General features: G+C 38.7%; 1 protein-coding gene across 3 annotated transcripts in view; it reads left to right on the top strand.

Moving 5' to 3' along the window:
• The window catches only part of man1a2 (mannosidase alpha class 1A member 2), a 176,312-nt gene that overhangs the window by 51,895 nt on the left and 104,670 nt on the right, over positions 1 to 19,747 (top strand). For all 3 annotated transcript variants that reach the window (XM_023337180.1, XM_023337179.1, XM_014471491.2), the window contains exon 4: positions 1,913 to 2,009. In XM_023337180.1, coding sequence (XP_023192948.1) covers positions 1,913 to 2,009 — 97 coding nt within the window. The remainder of the gene's footprint in view (positions 1 to 1,912; positions 2,010 to 19,747) is intronic.

Here is a 19,747-nt window from a genome sequence, read left to right as displayed (position 1 = left end):
ATTACTTGAACTTCATCTCAAAACAACAATGACATCATTTATCGCAATAATTTCTGGGACAATTTATCTTCCAGTAAAATTTATCCTAACAGGCTAACCGCTAACGTTTGTCTCCCATTTTGTTGCCGTTTCTGTTTACTATTTTGATTTGACTTGAAATCTCATTTTTTTAAAATCCCATAATCAGCAATAGTTTTACGATGTGATTCTGTTCTGAACTGAACCGTGACCGACTCCGAGGCGTGTCCATCTTCAGCAGACCCTGGCACCCTTTTTCTCCTCGGCGTCGTCCTCTTCCTGTTTCCCCTGGAGCGTCTCTCCTCATCGGCATCTCGGTATCAAGCTCGCCTCATAAGGCCTTGCTCTTTTTATCCTCTTCTCCTTCACATTTCTATTATTTGCAGCCTCTCCAGAGAGGTTGTGGAGGATAAAGTGTTTATTGTTCTGTAAGGGTCACCTGATGTCAGAAGATGCATTGAGGGAGAGGAGGAATGTGCAGAAAAATCAGCGAGAAGTCATCTCAATGTCACTCATTTTATATAAATCAACTTCTTGCCTCATTATGGATTTTACAATTTAGACTTTTTCCACAATTTCCTGTAAGATTAAACATTTTCCATGTTTATTAAGAATCTATAACGTGCATTATTGAGCACTTATTCATTTTAAGGACTTACAAGCAACTCTATTGTTCTGAATGGACCTAGTTTGTAGCTGTGGCTTATTTCTGCCACAACAGTGAAAATTACTTGGTTATAAAATGCACATCATGTGAGTGTAAAATTTCCTGAAGAATGCATTCTGCTCCAAACAGTTTATGGGTGTTTACATGGCCTTCCTCTGTTGTGTGTGCTGTTGCAGATAAACAAATTATTAGGGATGCACAATGTTGGATTTTTGGTCAATATCCAATATGCCGATATACTAAAACTCGTTTGGCCGATAATCGATACCAATACCGATATTTCTTTTGTATACCTACTTTCTGGAATTATATGGCTTTCTTTACTGTGGAATTACTGTGTATTATCTTTGTCAGCTTAGCCTGCTACCAAATGCAAATGGTAAAAAGGAAGCTTGTTTTTGTACTTCTGTAGCACTTACATTATGTTTAATGTCAAATTTATTCATGACGTTTGCTCTCTCTAAGACAATAACAACACTCAAACAGTGCAAATTTGACGTTGTACTGTGCTGCAAGTATCATTGTCACTGGTTTGTCATATAAAAACACCGCTTTTTATGCTGTTGAGTTATAATGGCCGATGTCCAAAATAAAATTTTACAGCTAATATCTGCCAATACCGATACTGTACTGATAATATTGTCCATCCCTACAAATTAGGAATTTAATCAGCTTGTTACAATAACAAATTTTTACTGGACGATAAATTGCCGCCAGTAAATATTGCGACCAACGATAATGATGCAGTTTTAAAACTATTTTCAAGTAATATCATAAAGACCAGTAATCTTTAATTTTGTAAAAAAATCATAACACTGGAACTGGAGAACATTTTAAATATCTAAAATAACCAAAATAACACTATTTAAAATGGATTTTGAAGTTTCTGCAACCTAAAAGGTATCTAAAAAAAAAAAATACTCAGCTTAGACAGTTTGCACTACCTGCCTGTTCTCCCCAACAACTTTGTACTGGGTGTTTCTCAAAAAGTTCGCTTTTCAACAATACTAAAGAGCAGCATCTCTTTGACGACTGTTCAAATGGAAATGATCACTCATTTTAATTTGTGATGCAATGAATTGATTTATTGATTATTGTGACAGGCCTGGAATAGAGTAAATCTGTAACCAACACCCAGTCAAGTTGCTGGATTGAAGAGCTGTGATTCCTCCCACATCAGGACCTTCTGTAATGTACCCGTTTCCTTGTGCTTGCTGTTTCTGTCAGATGATGAAGCACGCTTGGGACAGCTACAGACAATACGGATGGGGTCACAACGAGCTGAAGCCCCTCGCTAAGAAAGGACATTCCACAAATATCTTCGGTAAGTCGAACACAAACCCCCCTCTCTTCCTCTGCCGTCCGTAACCGTTGGCACGTTGTTGTACATCACAATCCGATGCACTCATGACTGCACACACACTCTGTTTTAAACAGTTACACACACAGATTTTTTTCTTTCTTTTTATGTACAAATTCACATGAAATGCCTGCAGCAGGATTTACATCACTTTAGTCAGTGTGAATGAAGAAGAGTTTGCCGTTTGTTGAATGCTACTTTTGGATTCATAAGTATGATTTCACTTTGAAGGACATTGTATTTCATGTTAGTCACACGAATGTCAATGTTTTTGTACATCTGTATGATTGTTTCCTATTTCCATCCTTGCAAAACTGTCAATAGATGTTTCAACCTTCTATGTTCTAGCCGGAAATTTCCATTGCATACTATGTGACGAAGCAACATGAAGTATAGAAATGCAAAGTAAAATGTATATATTTTGCCATATAAAGTGGCACATGTTAGCATAGCATATGTTTTTTTTGTTTGTTTTTTCCTGGTCTTTAATAACATTGAATTTGTATTGCATTTTGAGTGTTTGCGGTAGATAAATCTGACAGTCATCAGCATATATATAAACAGGAACTCTGTGTTTTCAAAGAATAGCTCCCAACATCAAGAGATTGTTAAAAATAAATAAATACAAGCAGTGGGCCCAGGATAGAGCCCTGTGGTACACCCCCATAGCAAATAGGCAACAGAAGATGAAGCATAGCTCTATAAAAATGTGGTAAATTAAAAACCACATTTGAAGGTGTTTTGTTAAAATGTCACCCTAAAAATATATATATAAAATGTGCACCTTTGCACTTGTGTCCAATTAAAAATGTGTCTTGACTTGAAAATTATGCTTTCCACCCTATCTGAGGTTCAAATACTTTGTAGAGGGAAAAAGGGGAGCAAAAATTTCAGTCTCCTATGATATTTCAATTGCAACTTTACTTTGTGTTGTTCTAGTACATAAAACATCAACAAAATGCATGTATTTATGACAAAAATGTGAAAAAACTGTAAAAAGATTTAAGCAGAGAGGCTAAATCAGCTTTGAGGTGGATGCAGATGATTGAAAGAGCCTCTACTTACTATTTTAAATATCGTCCTACAGTGCATATCAAATTACGTCCTTTCAAATATTCACAAATGGAATGGATAATCAGTGATTATTATGAGCAGTTGTTGTGTTAAACAGTGACTATATTACACAGGACTGAACTTTTTATCTGGAGACTCGCTGTGTTTCCAGTGACCCGGTGAGGTCTTTGCCACCAGAGGTTTCCTGTTTGAGAAATTGCTGCTGGCTGAGCTCCTTTTCCGACTGAGGGGTCAACCCAATACAGCCTCTCATGTCTGAGGTTTGAAGTTCAGATGCTGTTTTCTGTTATCCTCCCCTGCAGCTGTGCTCTTTTGACGATACAAATCACAAAACCTGAAGTGGGAAGGAGAGCTTTGTTTTCTACTTTTTGAAAAAGAACGAGGAGAAAAAAAAAAGTATAAAACTATGACAAGAACTGTGGCATTTATGGCAGTCTTTTATCTAAAGATACTTCACACAGAAAAATAAAACTTATTTACAAGCTTGAGTGAAGCAAAAGAAGGACCTTGAGGTTCAAGTGAGACTCTTAAAAGTGTGTACACTATTTGGTGTTTCTAATCAAAGTCAGATGACTCCAGTTGGGTCTCTCCAGGTAGTAGTTGGCTGGTAACGTCCTCTTAGGGTTGTCAGAATAATCAATATATATATAAATGATATTAGAAAAATTAAAAGATACTCATTTGTGTCAAAATCCACACAAACTGACCCATCTACATTTGCTAACATGGCGAATACTGTGAGAAAACGTGACCCTTGTTAGCCTATAAAGCTAACACAAATGCGTTGTTCGGGTGTATTTTCTCTCCGAACCAGGATGCCACACGCTAGCTGTGCTAACGCTACATCACTGATGTTTGAGATCAACTTAAAGGTCAGTAAAGCCCTTGTGTCCGCAACAGTGAGGCAGGAAACCTCCTAGTTGACGTAAGCTAACACTATCTGCTTAAATATTAGCTTCGCGGACAGCGCAGACGGTGTTCTGCTGGTCCAATCCAGGCTACAAAGTTCAGAACCACACAACGTTCTGCTCTTCTGTGGGACGAATTAATGCAGGAAAATGTTAACCAACCAAGAAAATAACGGAGTATGGAAAAAATGAAGTACCGTGAATACTTCCCGGACACGTTGTATTACTCCTATTACTCACTGCTTGTTGCTGCTTGTTTTTGCACATTATTTCTAGACCTTCCAAATTTTGTGTGTATATTTGGGTCTAATTTAGCAGACTGTTTATAGCGGCGTGTGATGCCTTTGTGTCATGATGCCTTTGTGTCAAATTGGAATGTTTCGCCCCCTGAATTGGCTGCAGGCGCCTGTGTTGCTTTTATGAGCTGCTGCTAAATGCTAGATGGATGTGTTCTTGTGTGTGTCTTTGCATTTATTGGTCTTCCTGTCTGTTTCGCTGCTTGTCTGTAGCGTGCCCTGTTTTCTTTCCTAATGTGTCTATAAGATTTTATTTTTTTCTTCCATACTTGCTGCTGATGGGGAGATTTGCTGGTAATTACTCACAGGTTGGGTCGCGAAGGCAGAGGGCAATGAGTAAAGCGTTACTCTCGTCACAGAACACACTTCCAATACTGATGAGCAATGACCTGCCTGCTGTCAGATAGTGGCCGTATTGATTGGGTTTGAAATAGTAGAACGACGAGACAGAGGGATACATATTAGATGCAACGGCAGCAATGACTAATTCTGACAGAGCGGCAGTTAACCCCACTGTTTGTGAAAGGCATTTTGTAAAACTCATTTAAATATGTGTTGCAACATAGAATTAGATTGAATATCGAAACGTGTTGCAAGGTTTTTTTTTCCAATATAATGTCAAAATTTTCTATCTAGAAACTTAAACCCTAAGAAAAATAACAGGGCAAATATTTTTTTAAAACCTAGTTTTGTCCTTTTATGGATTTTTAGTGCAATATATTTTGCAACATAGAATTCGTTTAAATATCAAAGTTTTTTTTCAAGTTAATTTAGCAATTTCTTTATGTAAAAACAAGCCCTAAGAATAAAAATAATGGGTCAAAGATTGTTTTGAAACCTATTTTCATCATTGTGCACACTGTTTGTACAATGTGTTACAACATATTGTTGCAAACCTTTTTCTAGTTTACGTTTTTTCTTCTTTTTTTTTTTTTTTTACATAAAACATAAATCCTAAGAAGAAAATATATATAAATATATTTTTAAACATGCATAAATGGCCTGAATTATAAATGTATGTGATAACTCTGCACCAGTACAGCACACCTAAATACACCAATAGCATCACAAGTTTGTTCAAACATGTAAAAACAAATTAAATTATTCAGCCAGTCCAATTAGGAGAATAACAGCCAATCTAAAATAAATGATAAAGAAACTGAAACTGACAAAAACAAACTGTGACAAACCTTCTTGTAAATGACTTAGAAAGTGGAATTAGAAATTCCAACTATAATGTAAGATAAATGAAGCAGCATGACATTAGACTGAATAGATCTGCCCTTATGCATCGAGCACATTGTCACCGATACCCAATCTAGAATATCTGTCGATATCAGGACCAATACAGATATCAACATCGGATCGGTGAACCTCTATTAAAATTTTTTTTTGGTCATTTTTTTATTATATTAAGGAGTTCTTCCTCTATCAACAATATTCTGCATTGGGATTTTCTCGTATTTATTATAGTTTTGTAAATGAAAGTAATTTAAAATGACGGGTCAGAGTTAAGAAAATTGAAGCTCTGTTATCGACAAGGAAAATAATAACCAGTGTCTTTAAATGGTAAACAAACTCAAGTCGTGTTGCTCTGGAATCAAACTCAGTATTCCAAGAGAGCTTCTGTTCCCTTTAAGATCTGGTCGTACATAGTTATTTATTTATATTATCATTATTATTATTTATTTTTACAGAAAAACATTTCCTGCCGATGGGCAACCAGTCTTCCTCCATGACTCGAGCTTTACAAACCGCCTCAATGCAGGTATTATGAAGAAAAATGTGCAGCGGGTTCACCGCTGGCCTGGCTGTTTAGCCTTTATCTGTCCAGAGAGAAAAGGAGAGGCCAGGATGGTAACAAGAGGGCTTTAGATCTCATTGCAACCCTGGGCTCAGATAACCTTGAGTTCACTGCCTGGTCCTGATTTGTTTTCTCTTTCCTCCGCTGCTCTGCGGAGAATACAGAGTGCAGATATTGAGCAGAGATACTAACAGTGGCTTTATCTTGGGGCTACATGGTTCAAGCAAAGATGACTCATGCTCTTGTAGAGGAAGTATAGTATAAAACAGGTTAAGACAGTCGCAGTAACCCTCAAAAGGCGTATGAGTAGGGACGGACGGCGTGTACAGTCTGAGCCAAGCAAACAAAAATACTCTTCTAACAGAAAGTGGTGCAACAATACACAACGTTCACATGGAATTATACTTTCAAATATCCTGATTTAATTGATATGTAATTAACATTTGTGTTTGCCCTATAAGATTAAAGATTTTAAATAGACAATCCCAATAGGCCTGTCACAATTAAAATTTTGCTGGACGATAAACTGTCCCAGTTAATTATATTGCAATAATATTGTTTTTTTGAGACCATTTTGGAGTAACATAACGAACATGGCATAGTAGCGCAAGTACATCTTGGCCTGCCACATTAACAAACTTTACTGGAGGATGAACATCGGAAACGATGTTCCTATAATATGGTTTATTGTTCCGATAAACCATAACGTTGTTTTGATACCGTCTCAAAGACTAATAAACTTTAATTTTGTTTATTAGAACTCTCTGCACTGAAACTGAAAAACATTTTAAGCGTCCAAAATTAAGCACAACAACCAAAAAACAATAAATAGAAAAGACCAAAAAAAAAACCTGCAGACAATCAGAACCATGAATGAAATGGACTGACATCTGCCCTGAAAATTGCCCTTCAAAAAAAAATTTGTCAGAATGGAAATTATTTTTAATTTATGACGCAATTAATTGATTAATTGCTTATCACGACAAGCTTAAATCCCAATGCATTTTTCTGGCTTTTGGATTCTACAGCATGTTGAGCTTGATCTTGTGGGTTCACAGGATGTGGCTCTTTTTTATCTTTCAAGTTGTTTTATTTCTTTAGAATTCATTTTGACTTCTGCAGACCTTATTGAAGTGGATCTAACCTTGTCTCATAAAACGTGGGAATTCTCTGGTAAACCAGATACGTGTCCTCCATACTTTACCCAACGTCTATTTTTTGTTTTTGTTGTTGCTTTATTGGATTTGCAGAAAGCTTGCTGCCTGTTGACTTTAATCTAAACTTGCTGCTGGTGACTGTTGCACATCTCAGACTCCTGGCTTTCTCCCACCAGTAGTGTAACAGGCTCACAGTAACTGATGCGTCTCTGAGCGCCTCCGGCGTGTAAGAAGTGGACGGGTTGGAGATGATGCAAACTGGGATGCGTTTCTGGACACCTGACTTCCTTGTCGGCTCAGTACCTGGAGTAGTTTAAGTTATTATTCATGACGGCTGCCTCATCCATTACGAGATTGCTTTGGTAGTTGAAGCAGGGGTGGAAATTAGCACCCGCCGCTGGCCGAATGCAGGTAAAAGTATGAAGTGGCATGTAAACTTGCTGTTGCTGTTGCACCAGAAGCACAGAAGCAGGAGCAATGCACCCTCTACCGTGGCGGGTTGACAATTTGAACAGAGAAAAAAAAGCTGCATTTAGTTCGAACTTCTGTCCAGGGTAGGAGAGGCTGACTGAACTACAGACTGATGCACATACTGTTTATGGGACGGACCTATTCTGTCATAATTTAACAGAAAAAATATATATAATATAATTTTTATTGACTGCGACAGCCCATTGGTTGATTTCATTGACGAACATTGGGCTTATCCAATTAAATCCCTCAGTCCTCCGCCCCTCTCTACCGAGGTTATACATTGCGCCATTTCACCTAACCGGAGTCCAAGAAAAGTGAGCAGATACGAGACGGGACGGGTCAGAAAAACTACAACAACTAAAGCTAAAATGCGCGTAAGCCCATTCAGAAAAATGTGTCAAACTAACCAATATGTTAATTACCACACAGTAACGTCACAGAGGGCATTGCTACTGTAAAGGCGGGGAGGGAGAGAACATGAGTGGGGAGGGAGCATTGGGAGGATATAAAATATACTAGGTAAAATACAGTAGTTTCCTGGAAAAAAAGAGACTTGACAGGTATGGAGATAACACAGGAATGATGATGGCCAGTGGAATTAACAATGATCACGATTTGAGATGTTTTTAGTAATTAGAATTTGTGAATTTCAACAGGAAACTTAATAAGTAAGGAACAACAAATAGAACAGTTAGAAAACAGCTATTGATACCATATAAAAATGTTAAAAATGACTACACGCATCTTCAGTAAATGCTATCTGGGGGAGTTGTAGCCAAAATGTGGAAATGTTCAACACAGGAAATGATTGCAAGAATGTTTGGGTTGTGTAGTTAAATTTGCTGTTAGTAATTACTTCAAGTGAGCTTATTGCTCTACACCTCTGTTAAAGTATCTGTGCTTTATGCTAAATTAGTTTGTAATGTACATATGTACGGTTTTCATAGAGTTAAGAATTAATCATGTATTTTATTTCATTTGCTTGTACTGTAAAAAAATTTTGTAATTTCCTCTGAATTGAAAACATATCATGCCTGAACTCTGGTTTTATTTACACACGGTGAGGTGAAAAGACAACTCTGTGCATTTTAAATTTTATTTTCCTTGTTTTATTGCTTAAAATTTGTATTTAACTTTTTGTGAGCCTCTTCAGAGCAGCTTAATAGTATGTTCTTCAAATGTCTAGGGATATGTGGAGATGGGTGGGACATCAAAACACTGGTTTTAGTTCTTGTTTGTAGATCTGCGTTAGTAACGCCTTGTACTAAAGCAAGGAGTTAGAAGGATTAACTTCTTGATTTAGTAGATGACTTAAAGATAACTGTTCTCCACAATCCATATGTGTTGACGATACGGTAGACGTATCATCTACGGCAGGGATTAGGGAATACCGCCGCCCACAAATAGCTGAAATATGGAATCCCTCTGAAAGCTGCCTATTTAATAATTGTTCACACACTAAATGTAGCCTAGAATGCATTCATACATAAAGTGACAATCTTGGCACTACTGCATAAACCAACATATACAGTCTTCCTTATCTCCACTCTTGTGAATACAGAAAATCGACTTCAAAGAAACTATATACATCTTCTATACTGGCTTCTTTGCGTATGCCAGCCAATAGCATGTCCCCCGCTGCCCACAGGTTTCACATTGTGCCCCAGCTGAGGATTCAGGCAGGTATAGTTGTTAGTGAAGATAAAGGTTAGTTTTATTCTACTGCCAGCCAAACTGTCAAATTTCATTCCTGGTTAGTTGTAGGTAAATCTGAACTCATCTATGAATTCAGTTGTTGGCACATTTTTGTACTTGGATAGTTTCTCGACTACATTGTCAAGGCAAATGCCGGAGTGTGAGTCATCTATTTCCTGGATTTCTTGTTTTTTAAAGATTTTTGGGGGGGTTCATTCTTTGGGAGAGAATGGTTGCGCGATTGATTGAACTTAATGACATTCCATGTCCTTAGAGCCAGATCATAATGTCAGGAGTCGACATGAAAACAGGTCTGAGTGAAACTTTTCTGCATCACCCTCTGCAAAGATGTGAAGTGCTCCGCCAGTGCAGAACACACCTCTGTGGGGTTTATTCTACACATCCACGGGCAGATAAAAACAAAAACAATGGTGGATATTACTGTGGTGTATGGCTGAAACGATTCCTCGAATGATTCGAGCACTTAGATTATTAAATTTCCTTGAGGAAAATTTACCTGTGTCGAAGCTTCATAAATTTATGTTTTATTATTTAGCGCACCGTGTTCCAGCCGGGACATTATTTGTGTTGCACGAAGCTCTCACTTCTGTCTCTGAGTTGTTGACGAAAGCTAAGTGTTAGCGGCACAACGTCCAATTTTCAAGTTCGGCCTGTGGGGATTTTATTGATTGATGATAATGCCCAGGTTTTAATCGTTTTTGGGGGACCAATAAACATCCTTAAAATGACTGGCGTGATTCCTGGAGTACGGCAGCCTTTCTCCTCTGGGAGCTGCTGGTTCAGAGCGAACGGCGGGAAGAGCGCTGTGGGAGTATTTATACAGGTGAGCGGATAGACTGAACACTGCGGGTGGCTGAGTAGTTGATGTTTACAGTGTAAGTGTAACTTTGCGGACGAACCGCACAATAAATTTTATATCATCCCGCTCTCAACAAACGGGTGACGGAAATCATCGCTTCAGTACATGACTGGTAGATGAGTTTCTGAGTGTGACGAACGAAGGTGCCGTAAATATCCTGTATTGCTCCCCCGGTTCTTATTTTCGTCCCCTGCTCTACCGGTCCCTGGACTTAAGTTCGTCTGTCCCATAATCTATTTCCTACGGTGGCCGACAGGTGCAAATGCGCAGCAAAAGAGAAAACATGCAAACAAAAAAGAAGACACCCCCGAATGAAATGCAGCAAACAAAAAGAGAGACGCAAACACCCCCGAATGAAATGCAGCAAATAAAAAGAGACGCAAACACCCCCGAATGAAATGCAGCAAATAAAAAGAGAGACGCAAACACCCCCGAATGAAATGCAGCAAACAAAAAGAGAGACGCAAACACCCCCGAATGAAATGCAGCAAACAAAAAGAGAGACGCAAACACCCCCGAATGAAATGCAGCAAACAAAAAGAGAGACGCAAACACCCCCGAATGAAATGCAGCAAACAAAAAGAGAGACGCAAACACCCCCGAATGAAATGCAGCAAACAAAAAGAGAGACGCAAACACCCCCGAATGAAATGCAGCAAACAAAAAGAGAGACGCAAACACCCCCGAATGAAATGCAGCAAACAAAAAGTGTTGAAAACGGAAGTGCTCCAGACCACTAGGGGGAGTCAAAGAAAATAGTATTCATTTCTATGGGACCAGATGCAAGATTCAGAGAAAGAAATTTGAAAGAAAGTAAAGGTATCTCTCTGAATCTTGCATCTGGAAAGTGTGATTATTGTGAGAAGTCTGAAACAATAGAGCATGTTATTTTAGAGTGTTGTAAGTATGAAGAAGAGAGAAGATGCATGCTGAGAGAGTGTGTAGGTATTAAAGAAAGGTTTAATTTAATAGAATTTTTGAGGAGAGATTTCGGGAGTAGACATATTCAAATAATTATTCGGTATCTTAAAAAAACAAAGCTATTTCATAGGATATGAGTAGAGCAAGTTGGGTGTGAATGTGTAAAGAATATCAAAGAGGGGTATATAAAGTTATAAGCAAGTTGGATAATATAAGCAGGTGTGTATGTGTGGGGGTATGTTTAATCAGGAGTTAATGGAGGGAAAAGGTAGAAAGTGAAAGTTTATAGACCATCTCGAACCACACTCCATACTGGTAAGTGGCGGTAATGCTACTGTAAGTTTGTTGCCAACCGCCAATAAATACCAAGAAGAAGAAGAAGAATCTTGCATCTGGTCCCATAGAAATGAATACTATTTTCTTTGACTCCCCCTAGTGGTCTGGAGCACTTCCGTTTTCAACACTTTTTGTTTGCTGCATTTCATTCGGGGGTGTTTGCGTCTCTCTTTTTATTTGCTGCATTTCATTCGGGGGTGTCTTCTTTTTTGTTTGCATGTTTTCTCTTTTGCTGCGCATTTGCACCTGTCGGCCACCGTAATTTCCTCCCCTCCACCCCATCCTACTTTTGTTCGTTTGCTCGCCTGCCCCCCACCTCCACCACTCCAAGCCCCCCAACTCCGGGCGACATTTCCCGTACTCTCACCCAAAGCTTGACAGGTATGGGGCACGGTGAGAGTTCATCTAGTAAACTCACTGAAGATGAATACATAAACTAAAAGCTGGAGCATAGAAATTTTTTATAAGCGTATTTGTGAGCCTGCCTCTAAATTATTATTAAATGAAATATAATTTCAGATCTTTGTATAACTTTTCTTCTGGTAAACTTAGAAAGTGAGCTGTTATTGTTACAGGTTAGTTTTCTAAACTACAAAAAAGTAACTGTTAGGGAAGCTCAAAATTGAAAAACTGGACTGATATTGATATCCGATAGTAACACTAATGTTGTGCCAGATTTACCAATATTTTTATTAAAAAAAAATTAAATAATTAAATTTAAAAATTTTAATTTTATATCATTTTTTTAAATCCAATTACTCGATTAATCATAAGAATAATCAATAGATTACTCAATTGCTAAAATATTCATTTACAACAGCCCTGCTGTGGTGTGTAGTGCTACTTAATCTGTTCAGTTTTCTTGATAAGGAATATACTGTATGTGTTACATGAGCACTTTGTTAAAGGGAGACAGAGATGGATTACTGTTTGCAATGTTGTGGAAGCTAAGAGTCAAAAGTGCATGCGCGTTCGTTGACATGCTAAAAATCACACCGCCAACTAGTGGCCTGGCATGACAACTACAGTTGACCCGAGGTGTATTGGCGATGTTGTGTAAACATGGAACGTGGAGTTTCGGGCAGCGGTCTCCCATAGTTCCCTTCTGGAAATGTGAACCTTCCCTCTCCAGGTCAAATCTCGACCATAACTTGAGAAGTTTAACTGTATCACCGCTTTGTTCACAAGCGATGGTGGGAAGGAGGAAGGGATCAGGGCCTCATGCGTTGTGATGCAGACGCTGCTCCGGTCTCAGCCGTTTCCATTTTTGTTTTGGCTGTTCTAGTTATCACCACAAGATTATCTAGTAAATAATTCACACACAGCTTCGCCCATGCTGGCCAATTTGCCCTAAGCTTTGCATTTGAACCTTAATTACCCCCTGCTGCGTGGTCTTGGCTCTTTGTCCAGTTGTTTGCCTCATGGCTGGCCTGTGCTTGTGCATGCTGTTTGCTACAATACAGCTTATTAATAGAGCTACTCTGCCAGTTTAATGGGGGGAACACCAGCATGTGTATTTCATTGTATTAAAGATTATTCCCTCCTGATTTCTAAATCCAGATATAACTCAGTTCTACATATTATTATAAACATACCAGCCATTGTTTTTTTCTTTTTATCCCTGACTAATATGTTTTCCTATGTTCCTTTAGAAAATTCTACTTTTGCCTCATGTTTACTACCTGCCGGTTCATGAGGTACGCATCCACGTCCAGATTTAATCTGCCATTATGAAAAGCACATTTGCAGTTAATAGTATAATTACGTTAGTTAGAGTCTACTAAATAAAACGAGAACACGCTCGTGTGAAAATGACAACACACTGACACAGCGGATGTCTTAATCGCCGTGGCAGTAGGAGGGTTGGAAGAGAATGAAGGTTTGACTAATGATCACTTCATAATGACAGCCGGAGGCAGCAAAGAGGCTTCCTGTGTAGGCGAGGGAGAAAAGGGGCGACGCTGGGAAGCAGAGATCATAGTTTCAGGGGAGAACACAAGAGACGAGCGCAGCTTGCCTCTCATTAAGCTCCTTCCTTCTCGGTTTCCGCCGCCATCCGGCTGGAGCTGTCCACCAAAAATACTGATGGCTTAAAGTGGAGCGCAAGTTGAAGCGTTGGAGATTTAGACTCCTCACAGTTTATCTTTGATATTTCTCCTATTTTTTATGTTATATACTAGAAAATTCCTTTTATTAGAAGAGTTTCTGCAGTCTGAGGAACTTGGCAGAGTTTTGCATTTGGCATTTTCCAGTTCTGGATAACTGTGGAAAAGGAAATTCACTTCAGTTCAATTCAGTAATACTAATGTCCGGACAATAAATCAATAACAATATGTATTAAAATAGACATGTGATTAATATCAATAGATAATATGTCTGATACAATTTTCAATAATTTCACTTGAGTCCGTTTCAGGAACCGCTCAGCATTCTGGGGAATGTAGGCAGAGGAAAAGTCTTTAGCCACTAAACCTCTCGGGTTTGCCCGCTCTTTGGTTACCTAGCAACAACCAGTTGACTAACTTGCGCAGCAGCAGTTTCAGGTTTTGCCACCGTGCCTCATAACTTCTTAAAAATAAAAAACAACGTGAAGTGAAAATTGGATAAAACAGAAAAGGTCACATCACCAGTTTGGTTGTGTTTTAAATATTTAAAAAAAACAAAGAAAAAAACAAATCAATAATTATATTGACTTGTATGAATTGCTCAAATTGTGATACATTTTTCGGCCCTGTGATCCAGCTCTAGTATTGTATTACTTTAAGGACTATTTATTGAAGAAAACAACACCTTGACTTAAAACGATAGCAAAATCATATTAAGTTAGCGATTTAGCGACCTTCTTTCAAGGTCCAAATTTATGACCTTGAAAGAAATAATCTACTGTAAATCCATTCTTATTTATAGGGCTTGTCAATATGGACTTGAAGTCTTATCACAATATTTTGCGGTGCTATTGTGATAACGATAAAATTAACGATGAGAACTCTTGTTACTTTTTTAGGTAACTGTATGACTGCGACTGCATGGCAGAGCAATTATAGCCCCACAAACACAGATACAGCTTTTGAAAAAACATTCCCATTTGAAATGCACTTCTTTAGGACACCAGTCACCCAGAGTAGTATGATTTGTATCACTTAATCATATTTTCAAATGTGTTGCTATTTATTGATACTCCTACTGAACAAACAGTGGGAAAAAATAGTAAAAGTAACAATCTCAACACAGGTAAGTTTTTTTTGTTTGTTTTGTTTTAAATTCATAATATAAATTTAAATTTATTGTGACAATGATTAATCAAAATTCTTATAAGAAATTTATGGCGATAAATGATGCGATAAATGACCACCCCTTCCTCTGCACTGCATTTTTGTCAAGTTCTGACATGTTCAGAATTTATTTATTGTATCATATCTGTGATTTATGTGTAAATTGTCTATTTTCAGCTTAATATACGAATAACTTGGTATTACAAAAAAGTACGTTTATGTCATACTTGTCAATCTTTAGAGACTTGGGGGTTAGTTTCCTCTTACTCTAAGTTCCTCCTGTTTCCCTGAACGGTGCTGCCTTACCGCCTGCTTGCAGATTAAACTTTTAGTAGGCCTGCAGTGGCCAAATTAGACAGCAGGAAGTTTGAGGATTCGCCTGCTGTGCAGGGCAGCGGGGTCATCCAAAAACTCTCCCAAACAGTAGAAAAGGGAGGCCGAGGTTTTGTTGTTTTAGGGATAAAAGTTGTGCTCTGTGCTCATTTCTGTTATCCATCAGCTTCGGATGCACCATATTTCACATTGGCTTCATCATCTCAGTATCAGCGGGTGGATTATTGCAGTCACACACAGCTGCTGGTTCAAGTGTAATGCATTCACATTTTGCAGATCTGTATATTCTATATGTACAGTTAATTTCCACAGCAGGTGTTTTTCTTTATGAGATGCTAAACCCAATTGAGTGCAGTGGTGACATTATGTAACAGAACGTAAAGAGTCAGAAACATTTGTGTTGATTTATAATCCACATCGTTTTCACCAATAAAACCAATAAAAAAGGGTTATTGCAGTAAACCTTTGCCTCAAGTCCTGCAGCCCTGCTACTGTGGCAGGTGAAGAGATTTCTTTAAAGTGAAAGAATGAATGAATGTAACTGTCTATTTTGTGTTGAGCACAGATTTGATTAACTCTGTTGATATCATTGTGTTTTTTGTTGTTGATGAAATTAAAGATAAGTAATAACATGAAGTCCTGGTGTTTTTGTAAAGTTCTGCCTAGGTCCTATTCTTTAAAATGGGACTTGGGCAATTATGCCATCAGGCTGACCATATGTAGTTTGTTTTTTTTCCTGACAGGACTTTTCAGTTGGGCAAAAGTTTGAGTTGCACGCAGATATCTTGATTGTATTGTTTGACTAGTTGAGGCTACTGCTATTAGACGCTAAAATGCTGTTGCTATCAAACCAGCTAGCTAACTTTTTTGCATCTGTCATATAAAGTAGAACTTTCTTGCCAGTTGGCTGCCTGACGTTCATTTTCACCACTGGCTGTCCTCTGTTGCCAACCCATATGCTGCTAGGCACCATAAGCAGTGTAAAAAAAAAAACACAAAACTGCTGCCAAGAGCCACAAATAGACCCCAGAAATATCAGTTTTTGCTTCACTTGATTGTAACCCAGTCAAATGTCCCCTGTATTTAGTCTATTCAATCCTAAATTTCTTTTACGATTACATTAAAAAAAGGTCTTAAAAAGTCTTAAATTTGATTCACAGATAACTGATACCATTGTATGTAGCTCAGGGGTGGGCAACTCCAGGCCTCGAGGGCTGGTCTCCTGCAACTTTTAGAAGTATCTCTACTTCAACACACTTGAGTCAAATAATGACTCGTAAATTTATGTCTAATGTCATTAGCAGGACTCTGGAGAACTTGACTGCACTTAGGAGGTGATTCAGCTGTTGGATTCAAGTGTGTTGGATCAGGGAGACATCCAAGAGTTTCAGGACACCAGCCCTCGAGGACCAGGATTGCCCACCCCTGACCCATAGTATGTAGCTGGTAGATGTTGCAATCAGGATGTCAGTTGCAATAAATGCACTTTTTCCTCACTCTGCTCCTTCTCATTTCTGCTCCCATCTTTGACCTTTGGCATCTTGGCTACTGTAATCCGTGTCAGACGTGAGCATCTGCTGCTCCTTCCACCAGGCTGGGTATGACATTGGCAGTGTGCAGGGTGTGAACTCATGACACTTGGAACAGCCAGCAGTTATTGCATCCAAGCGGTTGTTTGCAATCATACTAATTACACTAATAGAGTAATAATATATTTGTGATACACTGTGCAGCCTGGACCGCTACATGCGGTTAGTCACTTTCAGCTTGCTTCAGACTGTAGTGGGGAAAATAAATATTTGATAAATTACGAAGAGTTTTTTGTTCATTTAATCTTTTTCCACTTATAACGAATAGAGAGGTGTGTAATTTTTAATGATTAAACTGACTTTTTACAAATACGGAAAATCACACTTTTTAAAGTATTTTGGAAAAAGTATTTTATTCAGTAGAAAGATGGAAGTTATTTGATGCAGAAACTTTTTTTTAACAATTTCAGAGGTCGGATTGGCTTCTTAAAGAGGAATTAACAGGTCAGTGAGAAAATAGTATTTAAAAAATAATACAAAGTGATTTTTTTTTTAAGTTGAAGTGAGGTGAACTTTAAAAATCAGTGATGTATCAAATTTTAATTTTCCCCATCACAAGTGTGTTGTATCGCAAGGATTTTTAGAGGTTTTTTGCTTCAGCTTGTCTTGCGTTTTTCTTCCAAATATTTTTGATTTAAGAAAATCCTTTAACATTGTTCCTACACCATGTTGGAAAGGCCTGAGAATGTATTAAGTCTTGAAAAGTGTGGATTTTTGAAGTAAAGTAGGCAGGAAGCCCTGGTTTGAAAATGAACTGACGTGACGAGATCAAGATTCAAACGCTGCTACGTTACAAAACCCATTTTCATACGCACATAATCATAAATCTTGGATGTCTTCAAGTGCTAAACAAGGAAGTTAAGGCGCTTATAACTGTTGGAGACCATTACTCTGCATCAGCTGCTCTAATTAGTTCCTGTTTGTGATCAGCGTAATGCCACATTTGGCACTGGTTCTGGCATTTTGCTTTCACATTTAATTTCACACATTGTATAATAGTCCCTTTTAATTCTGCCTTAGGATTCAGAACTAATGTGCGACGGGGCCTTTATGTTTTGACTCTTTATTCATCCTGTGCCCTGGCTGTCTCCGTTTCCTTCAGAGTTATTAGTTTCATTTTCCTCGCGCACCTCAAGGAACGCCATCAGAAGACTTTTACTGTTAAATCAGCGCTGACAGCTCTGAGTTTGGCTCCGGTCCACACCGGCCGTGTCCGGGCCCGGAGCCAGGGAGCTGGTGTTGAGCCGAAGGCCCGGCCAAACCGGTGACCCTCTGAGGATCAAAGCAGAAGCCAGCACATGTTGAACCGTGCCACTAAATAAATTGGTAGCGGGTTATCAGTCATAGACACAGGCCTGGATCGGCCTGGAGAGAAAACTTAGCGGCGCTCACAGGAAGCTTGGCTTATTAGGAAAACAGGCTTAAGGTGTCGCTGTAGTTTCTGACTGTAAAATGCTGCCATTTACTGCTAGCTTAGCAGGGGCTAAAAGATTAGCATTAATGCTAAATGAATGAGCGGGAGAAAATGTGTTTATGAGTGAAAAGTGCTTTTTTTTAAAGGGAGGTTTTATTAGAAATTCCAGTAGCTAGTTGTTTTGTTTCCTTCCAGGTACAGAGTGATGTTCCAACAACACCAGCGTTGGTTCACTCTGCAGGAAAAGCTGACATGTAGAAACACAGGCTGGGTGACACTGAAGTTTACAGCCGAGCTTGTTCAGTGGATGTAAATGAATGACATGTCACTCTGACTGGGTTCTGGTTCTGTCTGAGAAAAGTCTGGAATCTGGTTTTAGTGCTGGAAAAGACGAGAACAAATATGAAGACCTTCCTTCCTCAATCCCTTTTCTCCATGTTTTCTTCCTCCACCTTTCTTCCTCCTTCTCTTTTCTTCTGTCCATCCTTCTTTGCGTCCTTTCTCATGTTTTCCTTTCCCTATTGTGGCCGTCCTTACTTTCGTCTTTCTTTTCTTCCCGTCTTTCTTTTGTTCTACTTTAATATCTTTATTTTGTCCATCCTTCCTTCTTTTTCTGTCATTTTTCTTTCTCTTGTCCTCCTTTCAGTCCTTTTGTTCGACTTCCCATTCCTTCTTTCTGCCCATATTATCTCCCTCCTTTTCTTTACATTTCCCTTGTTTTGTTTTACTGTCCTTTCTTTCTTCCATCTTTGCTTTCCTTTGTCCTCCTTTCATTCCTTTTGTTCTACTACCCTTTATTTCCTTTTTCCTTCCGTCCTTATCTTCCTCCTCCTCTTTGTTTCACCTTGTTTCCCTCCTTTTGTTCTACTTTTCTTCCTTTCCTCCTTCTTGACTTTTCTTTCTTCTGATCTTTCCTTTTGTCTGTCATTCCTCTCCTTTTCTCCTGTCCGTCTTCCCTTCCTTTTGTTCTACTTTCCTTCTCCTCTTATGTTCTCTGTCTTCCCTTCCTTCCCTTTTCATTCCTTCCTTGTTTGTTTCTTTCCAATATAAAACTTATAAAAACAAATCAACTTTGTTGATTTTATTTGTATAAGGCTATAAAACTGGGCTTTGTTGTGGGATGTAACAGTGAAATAATAGATCTGAGAAAGTAACACTGTGTAGGTAGAACAGTTTGAGTGCAGATGACGGTGAGGAGAGAATAAACTTTTCTCTCTTGCAGCTACATGCGAAGGGGTTCATATTCCATGCTTCCTCTGTTCACAGCACACAAACACACCCGTGCAACACACAGACACATCCATCACGGTCTTTGTCTCTGCTTTCCATTCAGCTGTCGTCCCCGGTTTAACAGACGGGCAGAACGGGGCCTGAATAATTCTCTGATGCTTCTCAACCCTGTGTGAATTCACACCAGAGAGCTCCGAAGCCTGTTGTCTAATGAAACTGGCATCAGGGCCCAGAGAGTGGTGGAGACAGAGAGAGTGGGAGGGAGATAATGGAGAGAGAGGCAGGTGAAATTGTGATAGATGGAACGAAGGGGGGGGGG

The sequence above is a fragment of the Xiphophorus maculatus genome, chromosome 7 (genome assembly GCF_002775205.1).
Source record: "Xiphophorus maculatus strain JP 163 A chromosome 7, X_maculatus-5.0-male, whole genome shotgun sequence".
NCBI classification, from domain to species: domain Eukaryota; kingdom Metazoa; phylum Chordata; class Actinopteri; order Cyprinodontiformes; family Poeciliidae; genus Xiphophorus; species Xiphophorus maculatus.
This window is presented reverse-complemented; position numbering and strand designations above follow the sequence as displayed.